General features: G+C 26.9%; 2 protein-coding genes across 10 annotated transcripts; both read right to left on the bottom strand.

Moving 5' to 3' along the window:
• Positions 1-2,871: 2,871 nt before the first annotated feature.
• LOC126894553 (pancreatic lipase-related protein 2-like) lies at positions 2,872-12,390 on the bottom strand. 8 transcript variants are annotated; one of them, XM_050665642.1, is made up of 10 exons: positions 11,745-12,390; positions 8,355-8,449; positions 8,118-8,257; positions 7,864-7,899; positions 7,517-7,691; positions 6,628-6,767; positions 5,134-5,397; positions 4,635-4,820; positions 3,398-3,563; positions 2,872-3,155 (listed from the first exon to the last, which is right to left on the bottom strand). In XM_050665642.1, the coding sequence occupies exons 3-10, from the start codon at positions 8,131-8,133 to the stop codon at positions 3,077-3,079; spliced, it is 1,062 nt and encodes a 353-aa protein (XP_050521599.1). In that variant the 5' UTR covers positions 8,134-8,257; positions 8,355-8,449; positions 11,745-12,390; the 3' UTR covers positions 2,872-3,076. The 8 variants fall into 8 exon arrangements, with proteins under 8 accessions (XP_050521599.1, XP_050521600.1, XP_050521601.1 ...); XM_050665643.1 differs by having other exon boundaries at positions 8,355-8,391; XM_050665644.1 differs by lacking the exon at positions 8,355-8,449.
• Positions 12,391-14,495: 2,105 nt separating this feature from the next.
• On the bottom strand, positions 14,496-24,147 carry LOC126894552 (uncharacterized). 2 transcript variants are annotated; one of them, XM_050665640.1, is made up of 6 exons: positions 23,913-24,147; positions 18,474-18,752; positions 18,258-18,368; positions 18,036-18,145; positions 17,689-17,892; positions 14,496-15,204 (listed from the first exon to the last, which is right to left on the bottom strand). In XM_050665640.1, exons 1-6 carry the CDS (start codon positions 24,007-24,009, stop codon positions 14,812-14,814), a joined length of 1,194 nt encoding a protein of 397 aa, XP_050521597.1. In that variant the 5' UTR covers positions 24,010-24,147; the 3' UTR covers positions 14,496-14,811. The 2 variants fall into 2 exon arrangements, with proteins under 2 accessions (XP_050521597.1, XP_050521598.1); XM_050665641.1 differs by lacking the exon at positions 18,258-18,368.
• Between the last annotated feature and the right edge of the window lie 92 nt (positions 24,148-24,239).

Below are 24,239 nucleotides of genomic sequence, written 5' to 3'. Positions count from 1 at the left end.
ACCCCGACTAGAAAAAACTCCCTTATATACCCCTAGTGACCTTATCACCTAGTGACGTTATCACTAAGTAATATTATCACATTTTGCCAGTTTACACAAGTTTAATAATGAATTTTTCAGTGGGCCAAGATCCCAATTAATTAAATTGTTTTTATTTTTAAACATTTCTATTGCTTCTCTGATATTAAGTTCTTTGTAATTATTTACGTTTTTAATTAGTTTTATGGTTTTAATAGAGTGATTATGTGTCAATAAATGTTCAGCCACTGGAGATTTCTCAATTTCTTGATTTTTAATATTTCTTAAGTGCTCTTTAAACCTGACCCCTATATTTCTTTTTGTTTGTCCTACGTAACATTTATTACAACTTTCACATTGTATTTTATAAATGCCTGATTTCCCCCCTTCATCTACCTTATCTTTAGGGTTACCTAATAAATCTCTTAAATTATTACTCTTAGATGTTACCAAAGTAATACCAAAATTCTTAAATATTTTAGTTAATCCATTTGAGATGCCCGGATAAAATAAAATTGGTGATCTAATTACTTTTTGTTCCCCCTCGCTGGAGAGTGTACTAGCTGCCCTCCTTTCTTTTTTCCACTTTTGTTTTCGGACTAATTTCAAAATTATGTTTTCGTTATACCCATTAAATTTAGCTATTTCTTTTATAACCACCAATTCTTTATCATAATCTATTTTATTCATCGGAATATTAATTAATCTGTAAACCATACTATTAAAAGCTGACAATTTGTGTTGCCAGGTGTGGTTCGATGTGTTCGGAATGTATCTGAACGTGTGTGTGTTTTTCCGATAAATTTCAAAATTTAGTTCCCCCTCTGTTCTTTTAACTAATAAATCCAAAAAAGGCAATTTTCCCTCTATTTCTTGTTCATATGTAAATTTAATCGATGGGTAAAAAGAATTTAAATGTTGTATGAAAACCCCCATATTAAAATCTTTATTTATAACTGCAAAAATATCATCGACATACCTAACCCAAATTTTTGGAAAATCACCATAAGTGTATTTTAAATTTGTTTCAAACCTACTCATGAAAAGTTCTGCTAAAAATGGTGATAGCGGATTTCCCATTGCTGTGCCCTCAGTTTGCTCATAAAATTTATTTTGAAACTGAAAAACATTTTGACTCATACATAACTTTGTTAAATTAATAAGCTCATTTATTTTATCCTGTTCAATGTTTTGGTCCTTTAGCCAGTCTTTAAGAAAATCAATTGTTATATTTATTGGAATATTCGGAAATAAGGCAACTACGTCAAAAGAAATTAACCTGTCATTATTTTGAATGGTATAACTAGATAATTGTTTAACTAAATCAATATTATTTTTAACTGAAAAACTATCGAATTTTTTGAAAGATGAAAATACCCTTACTAGGTGTTTAGCCAAATTGTAAGTCGGAGCATTAATATTCGACACAATAGGTCTCATAGTACTTCCTGGCTTATGTATTTTTGGCAAAGCATATAGTTTAGGTATTTGAGGGTTTGAAATTTTAATGAAAAACCTGAACTTTTCTTCGATTATTAATTTTGAACTATTTATGACGTTTGTAGCCTCCCTTATCATTTTACTTAATGGATTCTTTTTAATTTCTTTATAAGGACCCTCTTGAATCATTCTTGATACTCTTTCATAATAATCTTCTTTTTTTAGTATTACAACAGAATTCCCCTTATCTGCCTTTAAATAAAAACAGTTTTTATTTTTTAAGTCTTTTATGAGTCGTGAATGTTTTTCATTTTTTCCTAAACCCCCTTTATTTATAACAGAATTTTTTTGTAGAAAATTTAAACACTCCCTTCTTGCTAAGTCTTGATTATTAAAATCAACACTTTTAAAGGTAATATATATTTTCCTAAGCTTCATTATCTTTTCAGTAACAAACATTAATTTGTACTACAGGAGTTAAATGATTTGAACGTTTGTCAGCTTCTTATACATAGCTTCATCAAATATAACGTTTCTATTATCCTGAAAGGACATCCAAAAGGCGTTGGGTTAACAAATTGGCAAAATATTGTCCAAGTAGTTGAGTCAAATAAGTTTATGTCACATTTAGCAATTTTTTAAGAGAGAAAATAAAATGGAAAATGTCAATAGTGTCTTATAAAAAATTATATTTTTGAAGTTTAAAAAATAAATCCTCCCTATAAAAATTGACTCATATTTTTTTGGAACTTGACAGATGAGAGTTTTCTTAGTGCAAATTATAAAAAAAACTCAAAAACGTATTTGTAACATATTAGTTTTCAAGTATAGGCCACATATTTTCTTCGTATAGTACTACCAAAGTTAAATGAAAAATTGTTGACCACTAATTAAATAAACCGACTAGTTTATAATAATTAAAATAATGCACTTAACGATATTTATGAAAACGAAGAGTGGTAGAATAGAGCATAAGTTAATGATGATAAAATACAAGAGGTTTTCCCACGGGACCTTTGTGCAAGCTGATTAGGGAAATTTGAAGTTGCTAAGAGAACAATAAGTGAGAGTATGTATAGAGAGGTCCTGGAGGTTCATTGTTTTCACTACTGATGGTGACTAACCATAGTTTGGACTTCGGCTAAGTCTAATAATGATATCATATTCAAATGACTAAACCCTACAATTTACTTTATACGCTGATGTCTAGCCTACTGAGGTAGTTCATTAAATTTCCTGTAAAGTTTTCATTTCTAAACTTATGAATGCAATATTTCATTTTGAACTCGACGAGTTTATCAACGTTAAATTTCATTAAAAATGCCTTTTGTGAAGTAAAATTATAAACTTATTGTTTTAGCGTAAACAAATAAACTTACAGATAACAATAATGATAATGCAAAGAAAACATCAAAACAATTATCAACGAGTTTATTTGTGTATTTAAAAATCATCTGGTGTAAACATCAACCATGACTCTTATATTGTAAACTAAAATGAAATTTGACAACAAAATCTAAGAAATAATCATTATTCTCGTTTTTAAACTTTCACTAATTTTAATAATTTTGACGGTTTCCTTTATTTTAAACGAAAATAAATTAACAATAATGTGATTCTAGTGCTCTGAATCAGATCGTTTTCCCATAGCATATGGATAATGCTTATATGTATCTAAAACATAATATCCAGTAGAGCTAGAACACATTTATAATAAAATATTAATATCAAATTTATAACATTGGGCAGCCTATAAAGCTCAGCCAAAATACTCTGTGCCTTAATGCGCAAATTCCAGAATTTGATTCTATTGCAATGAGCTGAATAGGCTTTATTTAGCCTGTTTAACACAAGCAACAACTTTTAGGAGAGGATTTTAAATATAAATATTAAAAATATTGAAGTGAAAAAAATTTAAGTAAATTAAATTTTTCAATACTTTGTGTCGCAAGATTCTCCCATTAACTTTTGCTCGCCTTTTACAGGACATTTTTCATTGTAGTAGTCGAATATGCTTGAACATGGCCACGCCCAAAAACCTTTTATCGAGTTAATACTTTCTGCAAAATACCTGGGAGCCATATGATGGTTACATTTAGAAGGATCTGAAAGAAAAATTTTATAGCATGGAGTAGGAGAAGTAATACAGTAACAAAAGAATCAGGTTTTTAAATAAAGAAATCGGAAACTTTTTTAAACTATTCTAAAAAGTATTATAATTACAGTATTATTTATATAACCAAAAACTTTTATAATATTTGGATACTTAAGCATAATTTTTTTTAAATATTTTTAACATAAAAATAAGAATAAATATTAAAACAAAATTTCAAGAATTTAGTCTAATTTTATAAGATTCATGAGCATACTATAAATTAAATTATAAATTCTTAGTTATAAATAAAAATTAAATAAAGCAGAAAATAGTTGTTTTTATAACTGGCAGTTTAATAATGTTTCATAAATTCATAATGTTTTAAATGAATTTAATTAATATAAATTAATTGTTTATGTTTTTACTATTTTTTATTTTATTATTTCTGAGTACAATTAATGGAAATAATAACTTCTATAAATCAAGAACCCTCTCAAAGAAACTAGAAGTCTAATTATACATTAAGCTAATAATATCTATGGTACTTTATGGAATGCAATGCTGGACTGTAAGGAATAATAACGAGTCAAGAATAAGTATCTTTGAAAGGAAAAAAAATTTATGGACCCTGCCGTGACCCACAAATGGGGAATGGAAAAACAGAAACAATGGGGAGCTATATGATCTATGTGATAGATTGGATATAGTAAATGAGATAAAAAGGAAAAGGCTGGAATGGGCATATCATGTGTACAGAAAATCAGAAGTCAAGATTTGGACATTGTTACAAGAGGATCTAAGAAGGAATAGACCTTTGGGAAGACACTGGATGTGATGGAAGGACAGTGTCAAGAAGAATGTAGCAGATTTCTACCCGGATGAAGATTGGCACATATTGATGCAAAATTATGATGTATGTAGAAATTTATGATTGGATGTATAATCTAAAAGGCCATGAACAAAAAAAATGTATCGGTAACTTAAATAATGTATACAAAAAAATCTACTAGACCATTGTTGAATCATTTGTTAATAGTAAACTGTAATATTTTCACACCATATTTCGAAAACTTAAACTTACTAGTACTATTATCACATGCTGGTTGGGTTATTCCTCCGTTGACATAGAAATCGACGTGTCCACAAGGTTTGACTTGTCCCTGAACTAATGAATTTGTATGAATAACATCCACAAAATCTGCATCGTGTTTGCTTAACTGTGTAATATTATTCAAACCGTAAAACAACGGCAGAGCGGGGTCTAAACCTACACAAAGTACGATTGAAGTTTTATCAAAATGTCCATATTTCTATGAAAAGCATTTCACGACGTTAATTTCATAAAATGTACCAGATGGTACAAAAATAAATTATAGAATTATAAATTTATAGTCATGCCCAGCTAAAGTTTTTTAGTATCAAATAAATTTTACCAAATCTTGTGAACTATGAAAACGTTATGTTCATATTTCAAAAACAGATTGTTTGAATTTGTAATTGCATCTAGTTAATCAAAATATTATTATCTACCTCACACGTCATAAAATATTTTTTTCTTTAATTTTAGAATAAAATTTTACCTGTAATTCGGGATAGTTTAATAGGACTTATATGTCTCGATATGTGACTGGGCATATGAGCTCCAAGACTGAACCCAATTATATGTAATGCTTCCGCAGAATTTTTTACAAGAGAATAATTCAATATCGCTTTAACCATACTTGTAGAACATATTCCAACAAACCGTAAATTATATACTGCAGCTGGATAACATTCTAATGGACCAGCTGACAGTACTCCATAGTCAATCATCCAAACATTAACATCTTCTCTTTTTATGTACTCTGTTGAAAATGAAAAATTATTTAAATAAACAACACAACCAGTGACAATAATGATATTTTTATCATCTAAGCAAATTTGTGAAAACATTAATTTTGCTAAGATATGTTACTTTTTTGTAAAAGGCAATATCAATTCTTTGTACCTACTGAACCAATTTTGTTTAACAACTCGTCAAAAAATTCAAATTACTTCTGTTTATAAAATTAAGGTAATTGTTTTATTGTGTAAGACACATAATTAAGTGCGGGTGGTTGAAGTGGAGAGAAGCATCTGGCGTCTTATGCGATAAAAGAATTCCAATAAGACTGAAAGGTAAATTCTACAATACTGTAATAAGGCCAGCTATGATTGATGTATGGTTCAGAGTGTTGGGCGGTTGATGAGAAAGTATAGCAGAGAATGAGCGTAGCAGAGATGAGAATGCTTAGATGGATGAGTAGAGTGACTAGAAAAGATAGAATAAAAAACGAGCATATAAGAGGGAGTATAGGTGTAACGTCAATCGTGGATAAGATGAGAGAAAATAGACTTAGATGGTTTGGTCATATTACGAGGAGAGAAGAATCGGAAGCTGTAAGAACAGTTATAGAAATGAATATTGAAGGAAAAAAAGGTAGAGGAAGACCAAAAAAAAAAAATCTCAAAATTATTATTATTATTATTACTATTATTTTAGGAAAAATTAAGCGTTCAACAATAAAGCAAAAATATGTGAACACGTATACATAATCATTTGTTTTGAGTTTGACGTTGTCTTTAATAACTTTTATTATATTAAGAAAAAAACAACAATTTCTAGGAGTTATAATACTTCGAAAACTAAATTTTAATTACTCAGTTGGTGATGTAAAATAACTAAAAATAACAATTATATTCGAACTAAAAGCAAGTTTCCCTCCGAGTGCGCCAATTTCATAATGAAAAAAAATATAATTGAACAAAAAAAGAAAAAGTTTACATTTAGCTTATATATTATCTTCGTAACAGAAAAATTTTCAATTATTCCACAATATCCAAACTGAGATTTTCTAAAAAAAAAGAACTAACCAGCACAATACAAGATTTCGAAAAAATTAAAAATAAAACGTAGTATACTTATTTCTTTAAGATGAAGAAAATTAGTTTTATAAAACATGAAAATTGCATAGTCATTTTTATTAAATTAAAATTAAGTATTTATATAGCATTTTAATTTGAATTAAAAACAAATAATATTGTATTTATGTTACCATCTTTAATATTCTGTAGCTCATCCAATTTCCATCCACTATTAAAACCATGAATAATAAGTTTGTTTTTATGATCTCGATGAAAATATGAGTCTGTTATATTATCAACTGTAACTAATTGAGCATTAAACTGATTTTTTCTAAAAAAAAAAAGAAAAAATACATAGCAATTTTGAAGATTAACTATTACATTTAAGTATTCTTTTGCTTGTATGCTCATGACTAGTTCCCATATGCTCTAAGATCGTTTTATTTACAGAAAAATTTCTTAACTTTTTAATCATATACAAATTTTTTCCAAAATTTTTGAAATATAAGGGTAGCACACCTGAATGTTCCAATACTCCATCGTCTATTACGTGCCTTATGTTCGTGTTATTGCTAACTATATTTTATTTTGTAGATAGAATTTTTATTTATTTAAATTTATGTGTATTTTGCATTAAAATGTGAAACAAATTAATTTTCAGACTAAAGAAAATTATTTAATGTTTCTCTGTAGAGCACTAACACTATTGAGTCACGGTTAAGACCTGATATTATATACGCGAATCACTTTGTTAGCTTTTCTACATTACATAACACGTGCTCTTTCTCTATCTAGTTAATATCGAGCTCCGGTACCTACACACCAAACTACAACGCGTTTTCATCTAAGTTAAATAAGCTACTTAAATTAAATTATTTAAATAATTTAAAATTAAATAATTATAATTGAACTAACTATGTGAATAGATTATATTATTTTGAGTACTATTTAGCTGATATAACTTTTAAGTTTTTTTTAAATCTTATTCATAACAACTTGGATTGAGTTTTAATAAAATATTTTATCTGTACATTTTTATATTTATAATTTCAAATTATTCACAAATACATTCATTAGTACCTTGTGTATAAGTAAAACTTGATTGTGGGATCTGGACAAGCAGGATTAATAACTAAAGTACATGGCCCAATTTTCACATGATCACCTAAAGATGAGACCAAAACTTGCAGAATTAATCCAAATTGTGTTAAACCGTTCATTTTTGAAATACTTTCACTAGCATAAAGTTGAAATTCTGTAAATAAATCAATTTTACTATTGTAATTAGTAAATGACTACACCTATCTTAACTAATTTTCAACACTATAAAAACATAAAATCTTTTAAGATTTGTTCCTTTTGCCCTTAAAGTAAAAGAATAGAAAGAATATAAATTACTAGACTTATTAATTTTGGTGTTTTAGTACCTGTAGAATTTTCTAAATGAACTACGTTCATTGTTCCTGTATTAAAATCAGACAATTCTGTAATAATTTGTGGCGATTTCAATATTACTATAAATCCGGTATTGGTGGGATTACAATATCCTCTTCCAAAAATTGAATATTTGTTTTCAAAACATAGTAACTCAGTATATTTTATTGAAATATATTTAAAAGATGCTTATGCACAATTAGAATTAAGTGAAAAGTCACAAAAATTATTTGTAATAAATACACACTTGGGTCTATTTGCATATACTAGTGTTCCACATGGAATAAATTGTGCTGCTAGTCTATTTCATCGCATACTTGAACAGTTAATTGGGGACATACCAGGTGTTACAATTTTCCAGGAAGACATATCTATTTCTGGTAAGGTCTGAACACAACAGTAGATTAGAAATAGTTTTAAGTAAACTTCAAAATGCAGGTTTAATGTAGAAAAATGTAAATTTTTACAAAAATTTATTATTTACCTTGGTCATATTCTAGATAAGGATGATTTGCACCCATCTGACAAACACACATTAAGGCAATTAAAAATTCACCCATTCCTACTACTGTAACACAACTTAAAAGTTTTTTAGATATGGTAAACTACTATTTAAAATGTATACTTAAATCTGCAGAACTACTAGAATCTTTATATAGACTAACAAGAAAAAATATTACTTTAGAATGGCCTAAAAGTTATATTAATTCATTTAATAGTCTAAAAAGTTACTTTTGTCTAATAGGGTTTTATCACACTATAACCCAGAATTACCTTTGAAATTAACCGTGGATGCTTCCAATAAAGCTTTAGGTACTATGTTATCATATATATTCCCAGATAACAAAGAAAAACCAATAGCTTTTTCATCTCACCATTTATTTCCTGCTAAAGGAAAATACCCTCAAATTAAAAGAGAAAATTTAGCCATAATTTATGGAGTAAAAAAATTTACCTTGGTTACGGATAATAAATCGTTGGGAAATATATTAAATCCTAAAAAAGGTATACAGGTTGGAAAGATGGGAATAGGTCTTATTCGCCTATACCATTGACATCAAATGAGTTTCTACTAATAATAATCCGAAAGATTACCTATTCAGGTTAGATATTGAAGGTAAACAAATAGACACTGTTGCAGCAGTCAATTACTTGAATCTTATTACTAATGAATGTAAGTATTGTTTGGATTGGTCAAAAATAAAAATAGCTACCTAATATATGATCCTATTCTTTCCAAAATTACTAATTATTTATTAAATAACTCATGGCCTTCCAGTGCTAAGACTGATAAAAACATTTTACCATTTTTTAAAAGAAAAACGAGTTGACGGTTGAACAAAATATTTTAATGTGGGGTAATAGGCTTATCATTCAAATTAAATATAGAAATACCTTACTAAATCATTTACATAGTACACATCAAGGTACTTCAAAAATGAAATACTTGGCTAGAACTTATTTTCGGTGGCCGCTTTTGGATAAAGACATAGAAGATATTACTGTAAATTGTCAACCATGTTTTTTCTTTAAGGCAATGCCTCCTAGGCGATCCTAAAGCCTTTCCCTTATCCAAAAAAGTGTTTGGACTAGACTTCATTTATTAATAGACATCTTAGGGACTTTTTATAGGCAAAACTATCTAATAATCGTTGATGATACATCTAAATGGCTAAAATAGTTTAAAGTAAATTCAGTAAATGAAAATATTGTAATAAAAATATTTACTGATATTTTGGCTAGATTTGGAATACCTAACGTCTGATGGTGCCAAGTGGTTTATGGGTGAAAATTTTCAAAATTACTTAAAAACAATTGGTATTGTCTATTTAGTTGGTGTACCAACACATACCATTCACAAAGTAATGGGGCAGTGAAAAATGCTGTAAAAACTTTGTAAAAAAAATAACCTTTAAAAATCCTAACTGTGACATAGTTACTGAATTGAATAACTTTTTATTTCAATATCGTAACACACCCCATGCCACAATAGGTGAAACGCCTGTCAAATTATTGTTAAATAGATCAGTTAGATACATGTTTGATCTTTTACGACCTTCTACCAGTGTTATTATGGAAAGTAAGAAAATTAATCAAGTTCTATCTAGTGGTAAAAAAACATTAGATTTGTGTTAAAAATAAAGTGTTGGTAGAGACTATCGCAGTTCAACAAAAAAATGGGTTCCTGCTGTTGTGACTAAGCAGTTAGGTTTACAAACTAATAAAGTTTGTACTAATGATGATACTTTAAACTGGAAACGCCACATAGATATAATATTGACTAATGAACAAAATAGTTCTATTAATAAATCCAATATAAATTCAAATATAAAACACCAATTGTACTAATGACGAAACTAAAGTTCCTATTTCTATTTCTAATTATAGCTCTACTAAGAACACAAAAATTCTTAGCCCAAATAAAAAGGTTGCAACTCCTAGACCAAAAGAAAAATTGTTAAATCCTGCAGGTATAGCCCATAAAGTATAAAATGTAGTAAATATTATTATAACTATCATATAATTATTTATTTTGTAACTGTTTAGAACTATAGTTTATGTTAATTATTTACTTATAGTAGGTTTTATAAATGTATGTATCGTTTTTCTTTTTCCTTAAGATGTAATACAAATTGTTGTAAGATATATATAAAAAAATTAATTTAAAGGGGGCAAATGTTATAACTTGGTCAACACTGTTAAATCTTATCAATTGTATTATCCAAGTTATCATTAATAAAACATGTCATGGGTTCTAACTACTGACTTTTGTAAATTATTAGAGTTAAAAGTTTTATCCATTTGAATCGAACAATATTATATAATTCTACAACAGATAGAATAAAAATACAATATGATTCTATGATAAATAATGTTGATCCGTGCGTATATCACGATAGTGTTATAACAAGTTATTTTTGATAATGCCTTTTATTTATTTATTATAAAAAACAAATTATGAAGATTTCAGTTTCATGAAATTGTTGGACTCACCTTCTAAGATGAATTTGAATTTGAATTTTAATTAAATTTGAATTAAATTAATAATGAACAAAACGTTAAAACTTAATTACATAGAAATAATTTTGATCATTTCTATTAAAGACTTACTATAATTTATGATTTGAAGATACGATTTTATCAAACCAAATTTAAATAATTTGGTAATTGAGAATATTACGTTGAAATAGCAATAAGAATCATTTGTTACGTGTTGTGTAAAAGGCATTGTCTGTACTCTTTTTACCATAAGATTACAATGTAATACATTTAATTTTTTTTATTTTACACTTAAAAATCCATTTAACTGAGTTATAAAATCATTATTTTGAATCACAAAAATTCTTTTATTTTAGAAAATACTTTGAATATTTGAAAACTGTACCTTTAGTATTAATAATAAAAAACCATCTAAGAATAAAAATTTTAAATGTAGAAAGAATGAAATAGAACCGAAATTTATACATTCTTAACAATTTTTAAAGCAAAAAGTCTCATAAAAAAAATATAATAGGTATTATTATTATAAATTTAAAACAACAAAAACCACTCCATGGTATTTTTATCAGTAGAAATTTAATAAGTTTATTATTTACACTAAGAAATAGTTATATTATAACTATTTCATAGATAATTCGTAATTTATTAAACGATATACCATTAGTCTAAAATAATTACACTGTATCAGTTTGATTATGTAAAACTACAACATAAATTCTATAATATTATGTTGAGTATATGGCTAGATATTATATTTATTTAATATGATTTAATTAATGTATATTTATCAAATATCGAAATTTTTAATGAAAGCCTATTATTATTAATTAATAATAGCTTACTTTTTTACTGTCTATTTTGTATATATAAATACCTTAAACTATAACATTCCTTTGTAATTTTTTGCATATAATTGAACTCTTTACTAAGTTAATAAATTAGATAAATTATACTCAAACTAAAAGGTACAAAAAACATATACATTATACATGTGTAGTATCAATAGTATAACACAACAATAATAAGCAAACTGATGAAGTAGCGTATAATTTTTTATCATCATACAGCTGAATGAGGTCAACGGTCATACATTGATTTAGCAACTATAGCCAAGTTAGGTATAATTGTACTTATTTACATGTTTTTACTAAAACCTAAAAATATTTTCGAAATTTAAAACTATGGTTTTCTCAATTATTTTAGCTTTGATGCGAAGCTGAGAAGGTATTAATTTTGTCATGATGTGTTAATTTTTTTTCATTATTATTATTATTTTTTTGTCTGTCATTACTTTTTCTCAGCTCTCACTGGACCGATTTTTGTCAACGATACGTCAGAAGATCACAAATCGTATCTAGTTGAAGACATAACCCTGAAAAACTAAAACTTTTTCCCTCGTTCCTCGTAAATGATGAAAATCCCCAAAAAATTACGATTTTTACTCAGTAAATTTCAACATATTTTTCACTTTTTTTTCTAAAAATTGCCATAACTTATTGAAAAATGAAGGAATCAAAATAATTTTTATATTGAAACCTTAGATATTTTCTTTTTATTTGAAAATACGACACCTAATCAGCTCAAAGAGATAGATTAAAAATAGTAACTTTTTTACAACATTCAACTTTATCAACTTAACTTTTGAAAATTTTCCGGAAATACTACGTCTTTTAAACATATGTTAAATTAAAGCTTATGTTACGTACTATAAATTAAAAAAATAATAATTCCAACGACTTATCTTCTACGTGCAAATGGAAGTCGAATTTGAACAAAAAATAGTAGTTAATTTTACTCTTGAAATAATCCACCAATTTCTTAAAATTAAACACTATCTACAGATTTGCATCGGGGCGTTTCTTGTGATAGTGATTTTAATCACCAACAGATATCTATACTTGTCCTAATTATGTCACGACCCCACTGTGCGAACGTTTTATTTTTTAATGTTTTCAAACTTTACTAAAAAACAAGCAAAACTTAAATATATATTTATAAGCATTAATAATGTAATATCGGCTAGAGTAGTTGGAGACTAGCGGGGATTTAGAATCTTATAAATAAAAATAACATTTAAGTCAACCTCTTACCTTATCCAAAGTATGTTACAAATAATATATGTTATTCATAAATTCAAGAAGTACCTCTCATATACAAAACAATAACTAAGTACGAATCATTGTTTTGTAAAAACTTTTATTTGTTTAAATAAAACATGTTTTAATGTATACTCAATGATCGTTAAAAATTAGATTTAATAAAACTTCAAAAAAAAAATGCCTTAATTGTAATGTTTTTATCGATTTTTTCACTACAATATAACAAATTTCAATACATTCAAATGTAAACTAATGTAATTATTTATAGGTTTATGAATGTAATCTAAATATAGGTATAATAATTTTTATTCAGAAAAGCCATGATAATGTTTAAAAATATTTCTTTAAAAGCTTGATGTACCTATGCAATATTTTAATATATAGTGTTCAGTAAGTAAGGAAATTGATTTCTATTGTTCTCATTATTTGTAACAATTAACCTATTTCCTTACATACTGAACACTCTATATGATATATTATTATTCTCAAGGCCTTTTTTCGTAGTAAGCATTAACAACTGTCATTAAATAAATAACCCAACAGACTGGGATTTCGTTAAGTTAGGACAAGTATAGATGATATCTGACAGTGATTAAAAACACTATCATAAAAAACGTTACAATGCAAAACTGTAGATAGTGTTTAATTTTTAAAAGGAATTGTTGGATTATTCCAAAAGCAAAATGAATTTCCTATTTCCTTAGTTATATCCTGATTACAAATTTTATATTTAATACGACGTAGAATACACGAAAAAATACATATTATAACGATAAAATTATTGATGTAATGTATTAAATTGATGTTTAATAATTTAGCATTGCATAATACTACAGTTTGTAATTAGTGATACTACATTAAAATTATGATATTGCAGTAGGACTTAGCTTAAATATTTTCTTTGTTATAATAACTACTAGTATGTTGCAATCAGATTAGACAATTATTTATTTAAAAACTCAGTTGTGTTCGTTCACTTGTAATGTTACCAATGCGTTAATAACTTCCAATTCATGCATGTGAAACTTCGGATATTTGTGTTTTAAGAGTGTAGAGTTAGCACTTAAAATTTCACATAATATATGAAATTTGAAGTGTTCCATATATTTCCATATTATGAAATTTTCTTAATAGCGTATTTATGAATATGTTAAGAAGCCGGGGGACATTTTATTTTTTAACGCTATTTAAATAATAGTATGATAGTAGCATTAGGATATCTTATCCTTAGTACACTTTTACAAGATATTAAAATATTTATTGTTTTTAAATTTCAGGTGTTATCTAACTATAGAATAATTAATTATTTTCTAATAGTTGTATTTATTTGTATTCTTTAAGGCGTCGTTCAACTATTCATATCCTATTAGATTAAAAATATAGTAATAAAAAGCATATATAAAATTTCAAAACATAATGTACTTAAATTTTTTTTCATTCTAAATATAATAACTAATCAAAATGAATACTTACATAATAAAATTTAATTTTTTTAATTTTTTATGTATATCAAATAATTTGAGATCTTACAGATAAGAATAAAATATAATTAAAAAATATCAAAACAAAGTTTAAGAAATTATAATCCTAATAATTAAATGTTTTTGTCATGACATATTTCTTAAAATAAATAAATGACTTTTTCAATAAGTAGAGTAATTAATTTAATAAATTCTTAGGTTTTACATAGGAATATAATTAGTTTTCCATTAGCATATAGCTAAATATTATCATATTTCGATTCATCAATGCATGAACCTTTAACGTCAATAGCACCAGTATTACCTTTTATACTAAAAATATTAATACTATATTAAGCATCATAAGTACTCAGATTCCTTATCAATATTTATAGCCCGGAAATTTAGTTGACTTTTTGTATCCAGAATGATCAATAGTATTATACAAGTAAGGGACAGCTCCTTGGTTTTCTTTCTGTGGTTTGCCGTGTACATCAATGATTTCGACGTCAGGGGGTAGTTCATGCAAACCAGAAGCTTGTTGTTGGGTCGCAGCCAATTCATTTACTAATGTGTCACCGGCTAAACTTACAGCAGGGGATGCGTTTCCATTAAGTGGCAAGGCTACTAAATTGCTAGGCCTCGGGCCATTTTTATTATTGTCAGTTATCTGATACGGCCTAATCATTGTATGAACGTTGAACGGGGCATATGGAAGATAGTTAGCAGCAGCCATCTGGAATTGATCATTGACCATCATAGGGATATTTGGTACCTGTGAATAATCATTTATAATCATTAAAAACTCAACTGGAACAAAGAGTACAGTTATTCGTTTCATTAGCTAATTCAAATACATCTTTATGATTCTTAGAGCCAAAACACTCCCATAAAAATGTAGAATCTGTAAGAATATCTCAGTCACGAATACATACACCAAATGCTAATATTCAAATAAACAAACTCAAATTTGTAAATAATGTTCTTAAATATATCATATATTCAATGCAAAATTATTTATCCAATAAATTACACTTAATGGACAATGTATTAATTTTATTTAAAAAAATAACTTTTTAAAGCTTAATTTATATACATATATATGTGTGTGTTTAATTTAATACATGTATTTAAACAAGAATTGTAAAATACTTAATGAGTCGTGAGAATACTAGAAAACTCATACATAAAAGGAAAAATATTGCAATACCCTAAGTAGTTCCAACTATAACTTAGTTGAATAAAAACTCATACATCATAATTTCAATATCTGAATTTGACACTATTTTTTTACTACCTTTACATATATGTATATACCAGCTTCGGTGCGAACTTTTTTTTTAACTCTATTTAAAACAAATTATTGTTTCCAAAACCATAGCCATTCTTTAATTCATAAAAGAACAGTATTTTCTAGAAATATTCGAACTTTTAATACCCAATTGAAAATCTGGATTAAATTTCCAGTTTGATTAATTTGAATCTAATTGAACTATGTTATTTATCATTAATGTAAATGCATAAAGTTTAAACTGCAAGTAGATATTTAAAGTATTATACGCAGTGGTGTTTTGAGGGGTATACGGCGTATACCCAATTTCGATTTTAAAAATTAACGTATACGCTAATGAGGTATAGATATCTTCAATTAAGACTCGCAATCTCTAATAAAGCGTATATACTATAGTTTTTATTTTTTATGAATATACCACTAATTATGCAACACAATAAAAAATAACGATGACTCACTATAGTTAAAAATATTAAATTGAAGAATTTTAAAGGATTATATATATTTTTATAGTTAATTTAAATACTTTTGTAGCATAACATTTTCTACAAAGCATAATTACAATCGCAAGCAAAAAAAGCATTCTAAATGGGTTTATAAACACATCATTAACTTTATCAATGTAATTACTAGAAAGGCTAATTTGATTACAAGTGAACTATTTATTAATTTGTCTAATTTTAATAAGAATATAGATCAGATAATTGAACCAAATTAGAATTTTTTTTATGCAATTGTAACACAATGACATAACTAATAATACGAAGGACTTACTAGAGTTACTTTTGCAAATTAAAAAATTGTACTCGACAATGTAATAATTTTCATAATCTGTACCCTTACCCAAACCTTAATTTAACCCCTGTTGTACCAAACATGTGAACAGTAAGACTCCATTTTTTTCCAGTTGAATAATTTTAATAGATCCTGGCGCATTATCTATACATTTTAGATTACATAAGAATCTTTATAATTAAAATTATTTGTAAAGTGTAAATTATTTGGTCAGTAATTATTAATTATCTCGAAATAAATTTATATCATAATAATGCTTACTCATAGTAATATTCTATGAGCCAACGAATCTAATAAATTAAAATTTATAAAGATAAAATTAATTTAAAAATCTGTATTAATTAACTTTTAGCTGTTAAATGGAAGTAAGATATTCAATTAACAGATTTTCACTGCAAAAAATTTAATTATGTATATAAAAAATTGCATAGCTCATTTTTGTGTTAATACTATATCAAAATTTATACTTACAAAATATTGCATTAATTAGTTATAAGCAATTAGTTGTATTTAAGAAATAAAAATTAAATAAATAAGAACCCAATAAATTATGACAACATTCAGAACATGATTAAAAAACATAAAATAAATACTCATCATTTTAAAAAATATTTAATCCATAGCACTTTATTCATACTTGAAACTACATCATAACGTTAAATAAATAAAAAATAATTTATCAAAAAATAATATTTATAAATGAAAAACCTAAATTCAGGAAAGTACAAAAATATAGTTTGATATAGAAATTAATCCATTTCATAATACTAAAATTATATTTAAAATGAAATGAGAAGTGCAAAATCGTACTTAAATTTATTTTTATAATCCTATGTTTAAAATCAACTAGTAATAAATAATTTGATTTTATGTTAACTAGTTTTGTTTTTGATTAAGTCATTTGAAAGCTCAGATTACACAGTATTAGATAGATGTTCAAATTAACATAATTATAGTAATGTATAAAAAATAAAAGCGGTGTTAATAAAGTCACAAAGAAACTTTGTAAATAAATCACTTAAGCAAATAAAATATTTACAACTATAACTATTGCTGTTGCTGTTGCTGTTGCAATTTAGTTTTAGATTTAGATTTAGATTTAGGAATTTCGTTAGTATTTATATTTTGGGGATTAATAGTTTCAATTTCTGAATCCGGATTAGGTTGTTCTACCTTTGGAGGAATGATTTCATCTGAAGGAATAGATACATCAACTTCTTCGGGTTTCTTGTCTTGTGGTTGTTCAGGTTTTCCTTGTTCAATTTGTGGGTTTTGAGGTAATACGTGGATTTTCTTGAAGTGGAAAAAGCTCTTATTATTCTCATCTCCACTGGTATACGTAGTCTCATTAATTTGAACGACGTGACCATCAATGATCTGTAACATGGATCGACTTATTATAACTCGAAAAATATTTTACTACAATAAAAATCGGTTGAAAATATCATTGCATGTAACATGTACAACATTTTACAGTAAAATTAGTGAAAGTAAATTTATTTTACTAATTCAGGCCTTACTTCAGTTCTGGTTGTAGTTTTGTTTTCTGCCTTTGGCATAACTTCATCTGAATCAGTTTTAATTACACTGTCATAATCCATTACATCTTTTTCGAATTGTGATAAAATATCTGAAAATTAAATATCATAATGTAAATCCACTGTATCAAAAGTTTCTAAACTAGCCAATTATGATAACAAAAAACATTCACATTAAATAAACAGCGTGTTAAAAAAAATTACCTGTTGGTCGAAAAGCATTAAGCATGATGTTCATGAGCATAGGGATTGGTGGAATTGATGTACGGTTAAATGGAGAGTTTTGTTTTGGATTTATTATAATTACTTCAGGTGCTGTGAATGAGGTGATATTAGTTAGTTAGTTGTCAAATGCAACATGATGTGGTTAAAGCACAAAAATACAATGAAAACACAAAACAATTATTGATAAAAACATACCTTTAAATTCTTGGTTATAAGCCTGGAACAACCGATGGAAAGGTGAAGGCATCATTGGGAAAGGAGCGTTGAAAACATTGAAGCCTTGTCTATCTACAGGAAACGGGAACCATTGCTGGTTAAAAGTGGGATATTGTTGAGGATAAACTTTCTTTCCAACTTCGGACTTCTTAGGTACATCTTCTATAGGCTCAATCTCTTTAATTACTGGCTTTTGTACTTCTGGTACTTTATCAGACACTGACACTTCTGGAACTTCAGGCTGCTTAACAGTCACATCTAAAAAGTATAATATAATTAATAAATTTATATTTTAATTTTATAGGACAAGTTCTAGTATAAAAAAAATGTGATGTCAACTTTTTAAATTATTATTATAAAACAACCAGAAGATTCACGAAAGATCTAATTAAAATATTTCGGTTCTTAGATCTTTTAAGAATTTATAAACTAACATATCGTTTGTTAATATTCTATGCCATAAAACATTAAATACTAGTAAAAATAATTGGTATCCTAAAAAATTGTAAACAATTAGATTTTACTCCTTTACACTAACAACATCATATATGGTATTTATTCAAAAGGATTAAATTTTATTGAAAATTCAAAACATGTGTTTATGATCGCAAAAATTCCAATTTAATCTATTTCAATTTATACGCATACATATTTTATACTTCTATCAATCCATAATTGACAGTTATAATTATGCTAGAAAAGAAAATGTTGAAAGGTTTTTTGGTCATTTTTTAATTCTTTCAATGAATCTTATTATTTTTTATCTATATTGTTTATGGCGGGTAATATGATTATATTTTAATGTTTTTTACCTTATATTCAACTGAACAATTTTCGAAACATGTTAACAAAAATATCATCGAAGTAAGTCTATGAATACAAAATTCAATTTCTTCGAAAAATACACTCAAAGCATTGAATGCCAAATGATAATTTTTTGGCTACATACAGGATATTAATATGGTAACTCCGTGATGGTTGCAAATTATGTTGAAAAGAAATAACACGCCCAACTGTTTGTGTTGTTAGTCAGACATAATATATTCAAACCAACACGTCATTCAATAATAAATGTTAAGTTTTAAATATGAAACGAGAGACACAAACAAAATGAAAAGCACAAAGTAAATTTAAATAGCAATTTATTTTTTTTATATTTTTTGCGAACATTTCGTAGAATTCCAATTGTAAATTGATGAATAAATAAAAGCCTTTCAAAAAAAGCTTTTCTCTTTCCGGTCATTTACATTTAATTATTAATGAATTACAGTAAATTTTTAAGGTTATACAATTTCAAACAATATCGTGTAATCAATATTTTCTAGGAATTATCGGTAATCGCTGTAAGTTAACCTTGATGAAAAATGCTCGATAAATTTACCAATAACTATAAAATTATAGTTTTATAGGAAATGCCAGCTGTCAAATAACACGCCTGATCGAATGTAAAAATCAGATAAAGTTAATGAACTCATTTAAGAACAATAAATTTCAGTTCTTAAAATAGTTTGAATGAAAAACCAATTTAGTAAGTGGACTGAGGTCAGGATTAGTAACAATTGTTATTTTTCAACGAGTAAAACCCAAATTTCCGTAATAAAAGAAATTCTGCTGTATGCAATCCAAATCTATTTTGGATTGCATACAGCAGAACTTTAGAGAGAAAGTATTTATCAATACATAAATGTATATATATTTATACTATACACTTAAGTATTCTTAATATTACATAAAAAACGGAAAGAAAAAAAAAATCACGATGCGTAAAATAACAAAAAATGTTGTGAAAAGAACGATGAAAAAATTATGGAAAAAAAAAAAAGGCTTTTATGTTGAAATATTATAATATGCAAAATATAAAAATAATCACCATTTCAAGGTGAATATTTTAAACCATTAAACATGAGGGTATTGCCTTTTTATCAACCCCTAGGTATAATTAAGTTTTGCAGACGTTTTACAAATAACAAAACCATCCAAATAATATAAGTTAATAACCAACTAAGTATAAGTATCTTAAGTTTCTACCTTAATAAAAAAAAAAAGCTCTCCTTTTCGTTTTTTCAGTATTTTATATTTAAGTAAAATGTTCATCATTGAGTAATGATTTTGAAGTCATGTAATTTTTTATATTCACTTGTTTACAACTAATACAAGATCACCAAAAAATATATTACGGTAGATGTTATTTAAGTTTTATTTAGAGCGAAAAACCCGTTGACTTGGCCCAATTATAGAAATGGTGTTATACGAAATTCTGACATTATGTCCATATTACCAACGCAGGTAAATAATAATTTTTGATGGGATCAAACACAAAATGTTGCTTAATCATGATTAATTACTGAATACCTTCACGTACGAAAGATTCCATTATATACCGTGCAATATACACCGGACGTACCTACGGTTAATTAGTATCTCAGAAACAGTCAGTCGTGTAAAGAAAAAATAAATAAATATTTTGTTGTTTTTAATCAAATTTTTAGAAAAAGTCACGTTTAACATTTTATAACAAAAATATATTGATAAATTAATGTTAAAATATGCGCATAGAACATAATTATTTTGTTTATGTAGACGGAAACTTGTTTGTGTTCAAATGAATAACCAAAACTTCAAAACAATCGAATTACACCTGAGGAAAGCGTTCATTAACAAAACTGTTGTCAAAGCAGTGGACTACATAAAATAAACGTTCTCCTGCACTTTATCAAAGACTTCAAATAATAATTTTATGTTTTTAATAAAACTAAAACAAAGTTCAAATTCAGAAAAAATATTGTTCCTTTTTTATGCTATATTTCATTAACTTTAAATAATTCAAGTAGTTCTCTTTTTTATTTTTGATGAAAATAACATTTATTTGTTATTTTTCCATTATTAAAAACATTTCAAGAACAATCGTCTTTAAAAACAAATACAAACCGAGATCACTCTCCAGAAAATGAATCTACTACTAATTAAAAAATTCAACAGCTATAAACGAACAGATCACTTTTCCAAGTTTACTGGGAACTTTTGAAAATCTCGCATCTATTTATATTTTTTGGCACTCGCAGTTTTTGTGACTAAAATACTCTTTCGCGTATAGGTATAATAAAAATATATATTTGTAACTAATAAAAATATATTTTGTATTAAAATACGCATTAACATTTTCAACGTTACAGTAAACATTTAGAAGGTATTAATAATAATACTAATTAATTCTGCACAGGGGTTTGTAATTCTCAAAGATTAAACGATTATACGTTTAAACAATTAAAAATTATCAATACATAATTTTGTTTAGAAAAAAGGTTATAAACATTGATAATTGATACTTATGTTATGCAAACTACTAATTTTGATACACCCACATACATTACTGAAAATGTAAACTAAAAAGCTGTTAGTGAAGTGAAAATAATGATAATAATTCAAACTCTTTCAGCAAACAAAAAGCAAAATACGGGTTAAATTTTAAAGTAGATCGACTATTTTTAAATCGAAGTTAATTACAACATGTTGTTGAATAGGTACATGATATTACCTTTCAATTTACATGATTTCAAAAAATATGGAAATCTAATAATTATATAGCAATAATGTGGCATAGTAATAAATTTTGGATCAACTTGTCAAACTGTGTTGAATATAAACAATCACAAATTGAAAATAAGTAGGTTCTTAATTCAAACTGACAGTCCCTTTGAAAAACTGAATTACTAACCCATTTCATGTTTAGCTAGTTACACTAAAAAAATGGATTCAAAAGAAGTATTCATGCAAAAAGTTTCAAAATATATAAAAACTATGTTTTTTCCACAAATCAAAATTTAGCTGTATAATTTTTCAATAAAGAACTAAAGACAAATAAATGATATCGAGTTCAAGCTTTAAAGTGAATTTGTATAAAATACCAACCATCGAGTCTAATATAAAAAATGTCCATAATATATTTTCTATAAATCGAATTTAATAAATAACTCCTCGGTATTTACCCATATATAGACCACAAAAATAAAATGATTATTAACTAAATAAAAAATGAGAATACAGTTGACGAAATGAATAAATATGTTTTATATAAAATATATTTTTAAGTAGAATTTAATTTGATATGCTCATAAAAAATAAATACATTTCCTTTTGGCCTTGACAAAACGCAATTTGGACATTTTTGTACTATCCCCATAATATATGTCAATATATATTTTAAAATGCTACCAACTGCCAGTATTGCAACCAGTAAGCAGTTGGGGGTTTTTAATACTTCAAAATGACTTTTAATGTTTGAATTTTTAGTCGTGATAACATTTTTTTTTATTTTTCAATCAAGTTTTCTTGAGTATCCTTTCAGAGTTTAAATGTTTAATATGAAAAAATAAACCCCCAGAAATTATCTGCTGGTTGTGCGCATCTGACATCTGCTGAGTAAATAATTTGAAATTTGTTGCTCAATAATAACACAAACTAAATTATCTAAATTATATGAAACTTTAAATTGATGTAGCGACTAATTACTTAAGTCTCAGTACAATGGCTACCATAGGCTTAGATAAATTTCAATGCGTTCGTCTTACATTAACAATAATTCTTGCGGAAAATGATAGGCATTTTCTTAAGAAATAATCATATAAGCTCCCATTTTATGGCATCATAACTGTATTTATCAGATAATTTTCAACTTTATTAATAATATGCTCACGTCGTTATCATGTTTTTTGCATGTATAACATATCATGACTCACATTCAGTGACACTTAAATTATAAATATTTATAGTATGAGAAAGATGGGCGAAAACTAAATATGATATTTTAATAGACTTTTATCTTGACTGAATTTAGGAGAAGAAGACAAAAAAAAACACAATGATGAACAACATAAAACATAATTTGTGAAAAAATAAAATTTAGTTAATTTTTTTTTCGTGAATAAGTGAAACGAAAACAGAATTTTATAATCAAGGAGACGAGCATCAAGAGACCTTGCGGCGCTCTCGTCATTTGCATTATTTTTCACCAACGCGGCCAACTGGAAAGATTACCTGCACCTGACTATGGTCGTGGTTTTGGTACAGATACACAAAACAAACAGACGCGCAAGAGAAAATATAATGCTGCAGGTTATTACTAATTAACATGACTATCAATAATCGAATTTACAATTAGAAAAAACATTATTTATCGACTTAAACCGCAACAATCGTGACCGGCTGTTGCCACGTTCGGTGGATCGCCGCTCCAAACCATTGGGTTATGTTGTAAATATGCCGAAACGACCGTTTAGAATGTTCTAACGGTATCGTCGAAATGGTCATAATGGAGAGCGAGTTATTTACAATTATTACCCAGAGATGTGTTTAAGGCCCAGAGAAACGCTGACACGGAGAACTGTAAAAACGATGTATTTAAAAAAAAGTAGGACTTACCAGGTTTTTCGTTAGTGGAGTCTACTGGAACAGCGCAGACTGCCGACGAGAAGACTGCCAAAGCAGCTATAGCGGACCAAAACAAAAAATTGGCCATCACGAGTTTGATATTTTTCTCAGAAGAAATATTAACTTGTTTTTTAGTTGTTCACCAAAAAAAAATATCGCGTTGGTCGTTTGTTCGCGTTCTAGTAGCTCGTTCAATGATGTCGTCTATAAGTGTTATACGCACCGTGTCCGTTCCAAGACCGCTATATAAACGTATCCCCTCCTATCCATCGCCGAAAATACTACCATAGACCACGACCGGCACAACAGGATATTGTA

This window comes from Daktulosphaira vitifoliae, unplaced genomic scaffold (genome assembly GCF_025091365.1).
Source record: "Daktulosphaira vitifoliae isolate Bord-2020 unplaced genomic scaffold, ASM2509136v1 Scaffold_1, whole genome shotgun sequence".
Classification (NCBI taxonomy): Eukaryota; Metazoa; Arthropoda; class Insecta; order Hemiptera; family Phylloxeridae; genus Daktulosphaira; species Daktulosphaira vitifoliae.
The sequence above is the reverse complement of the archived record's forward strand: the minus strand, read 5'-3'. Positions and strand labels throughout refer to the sequence as shown.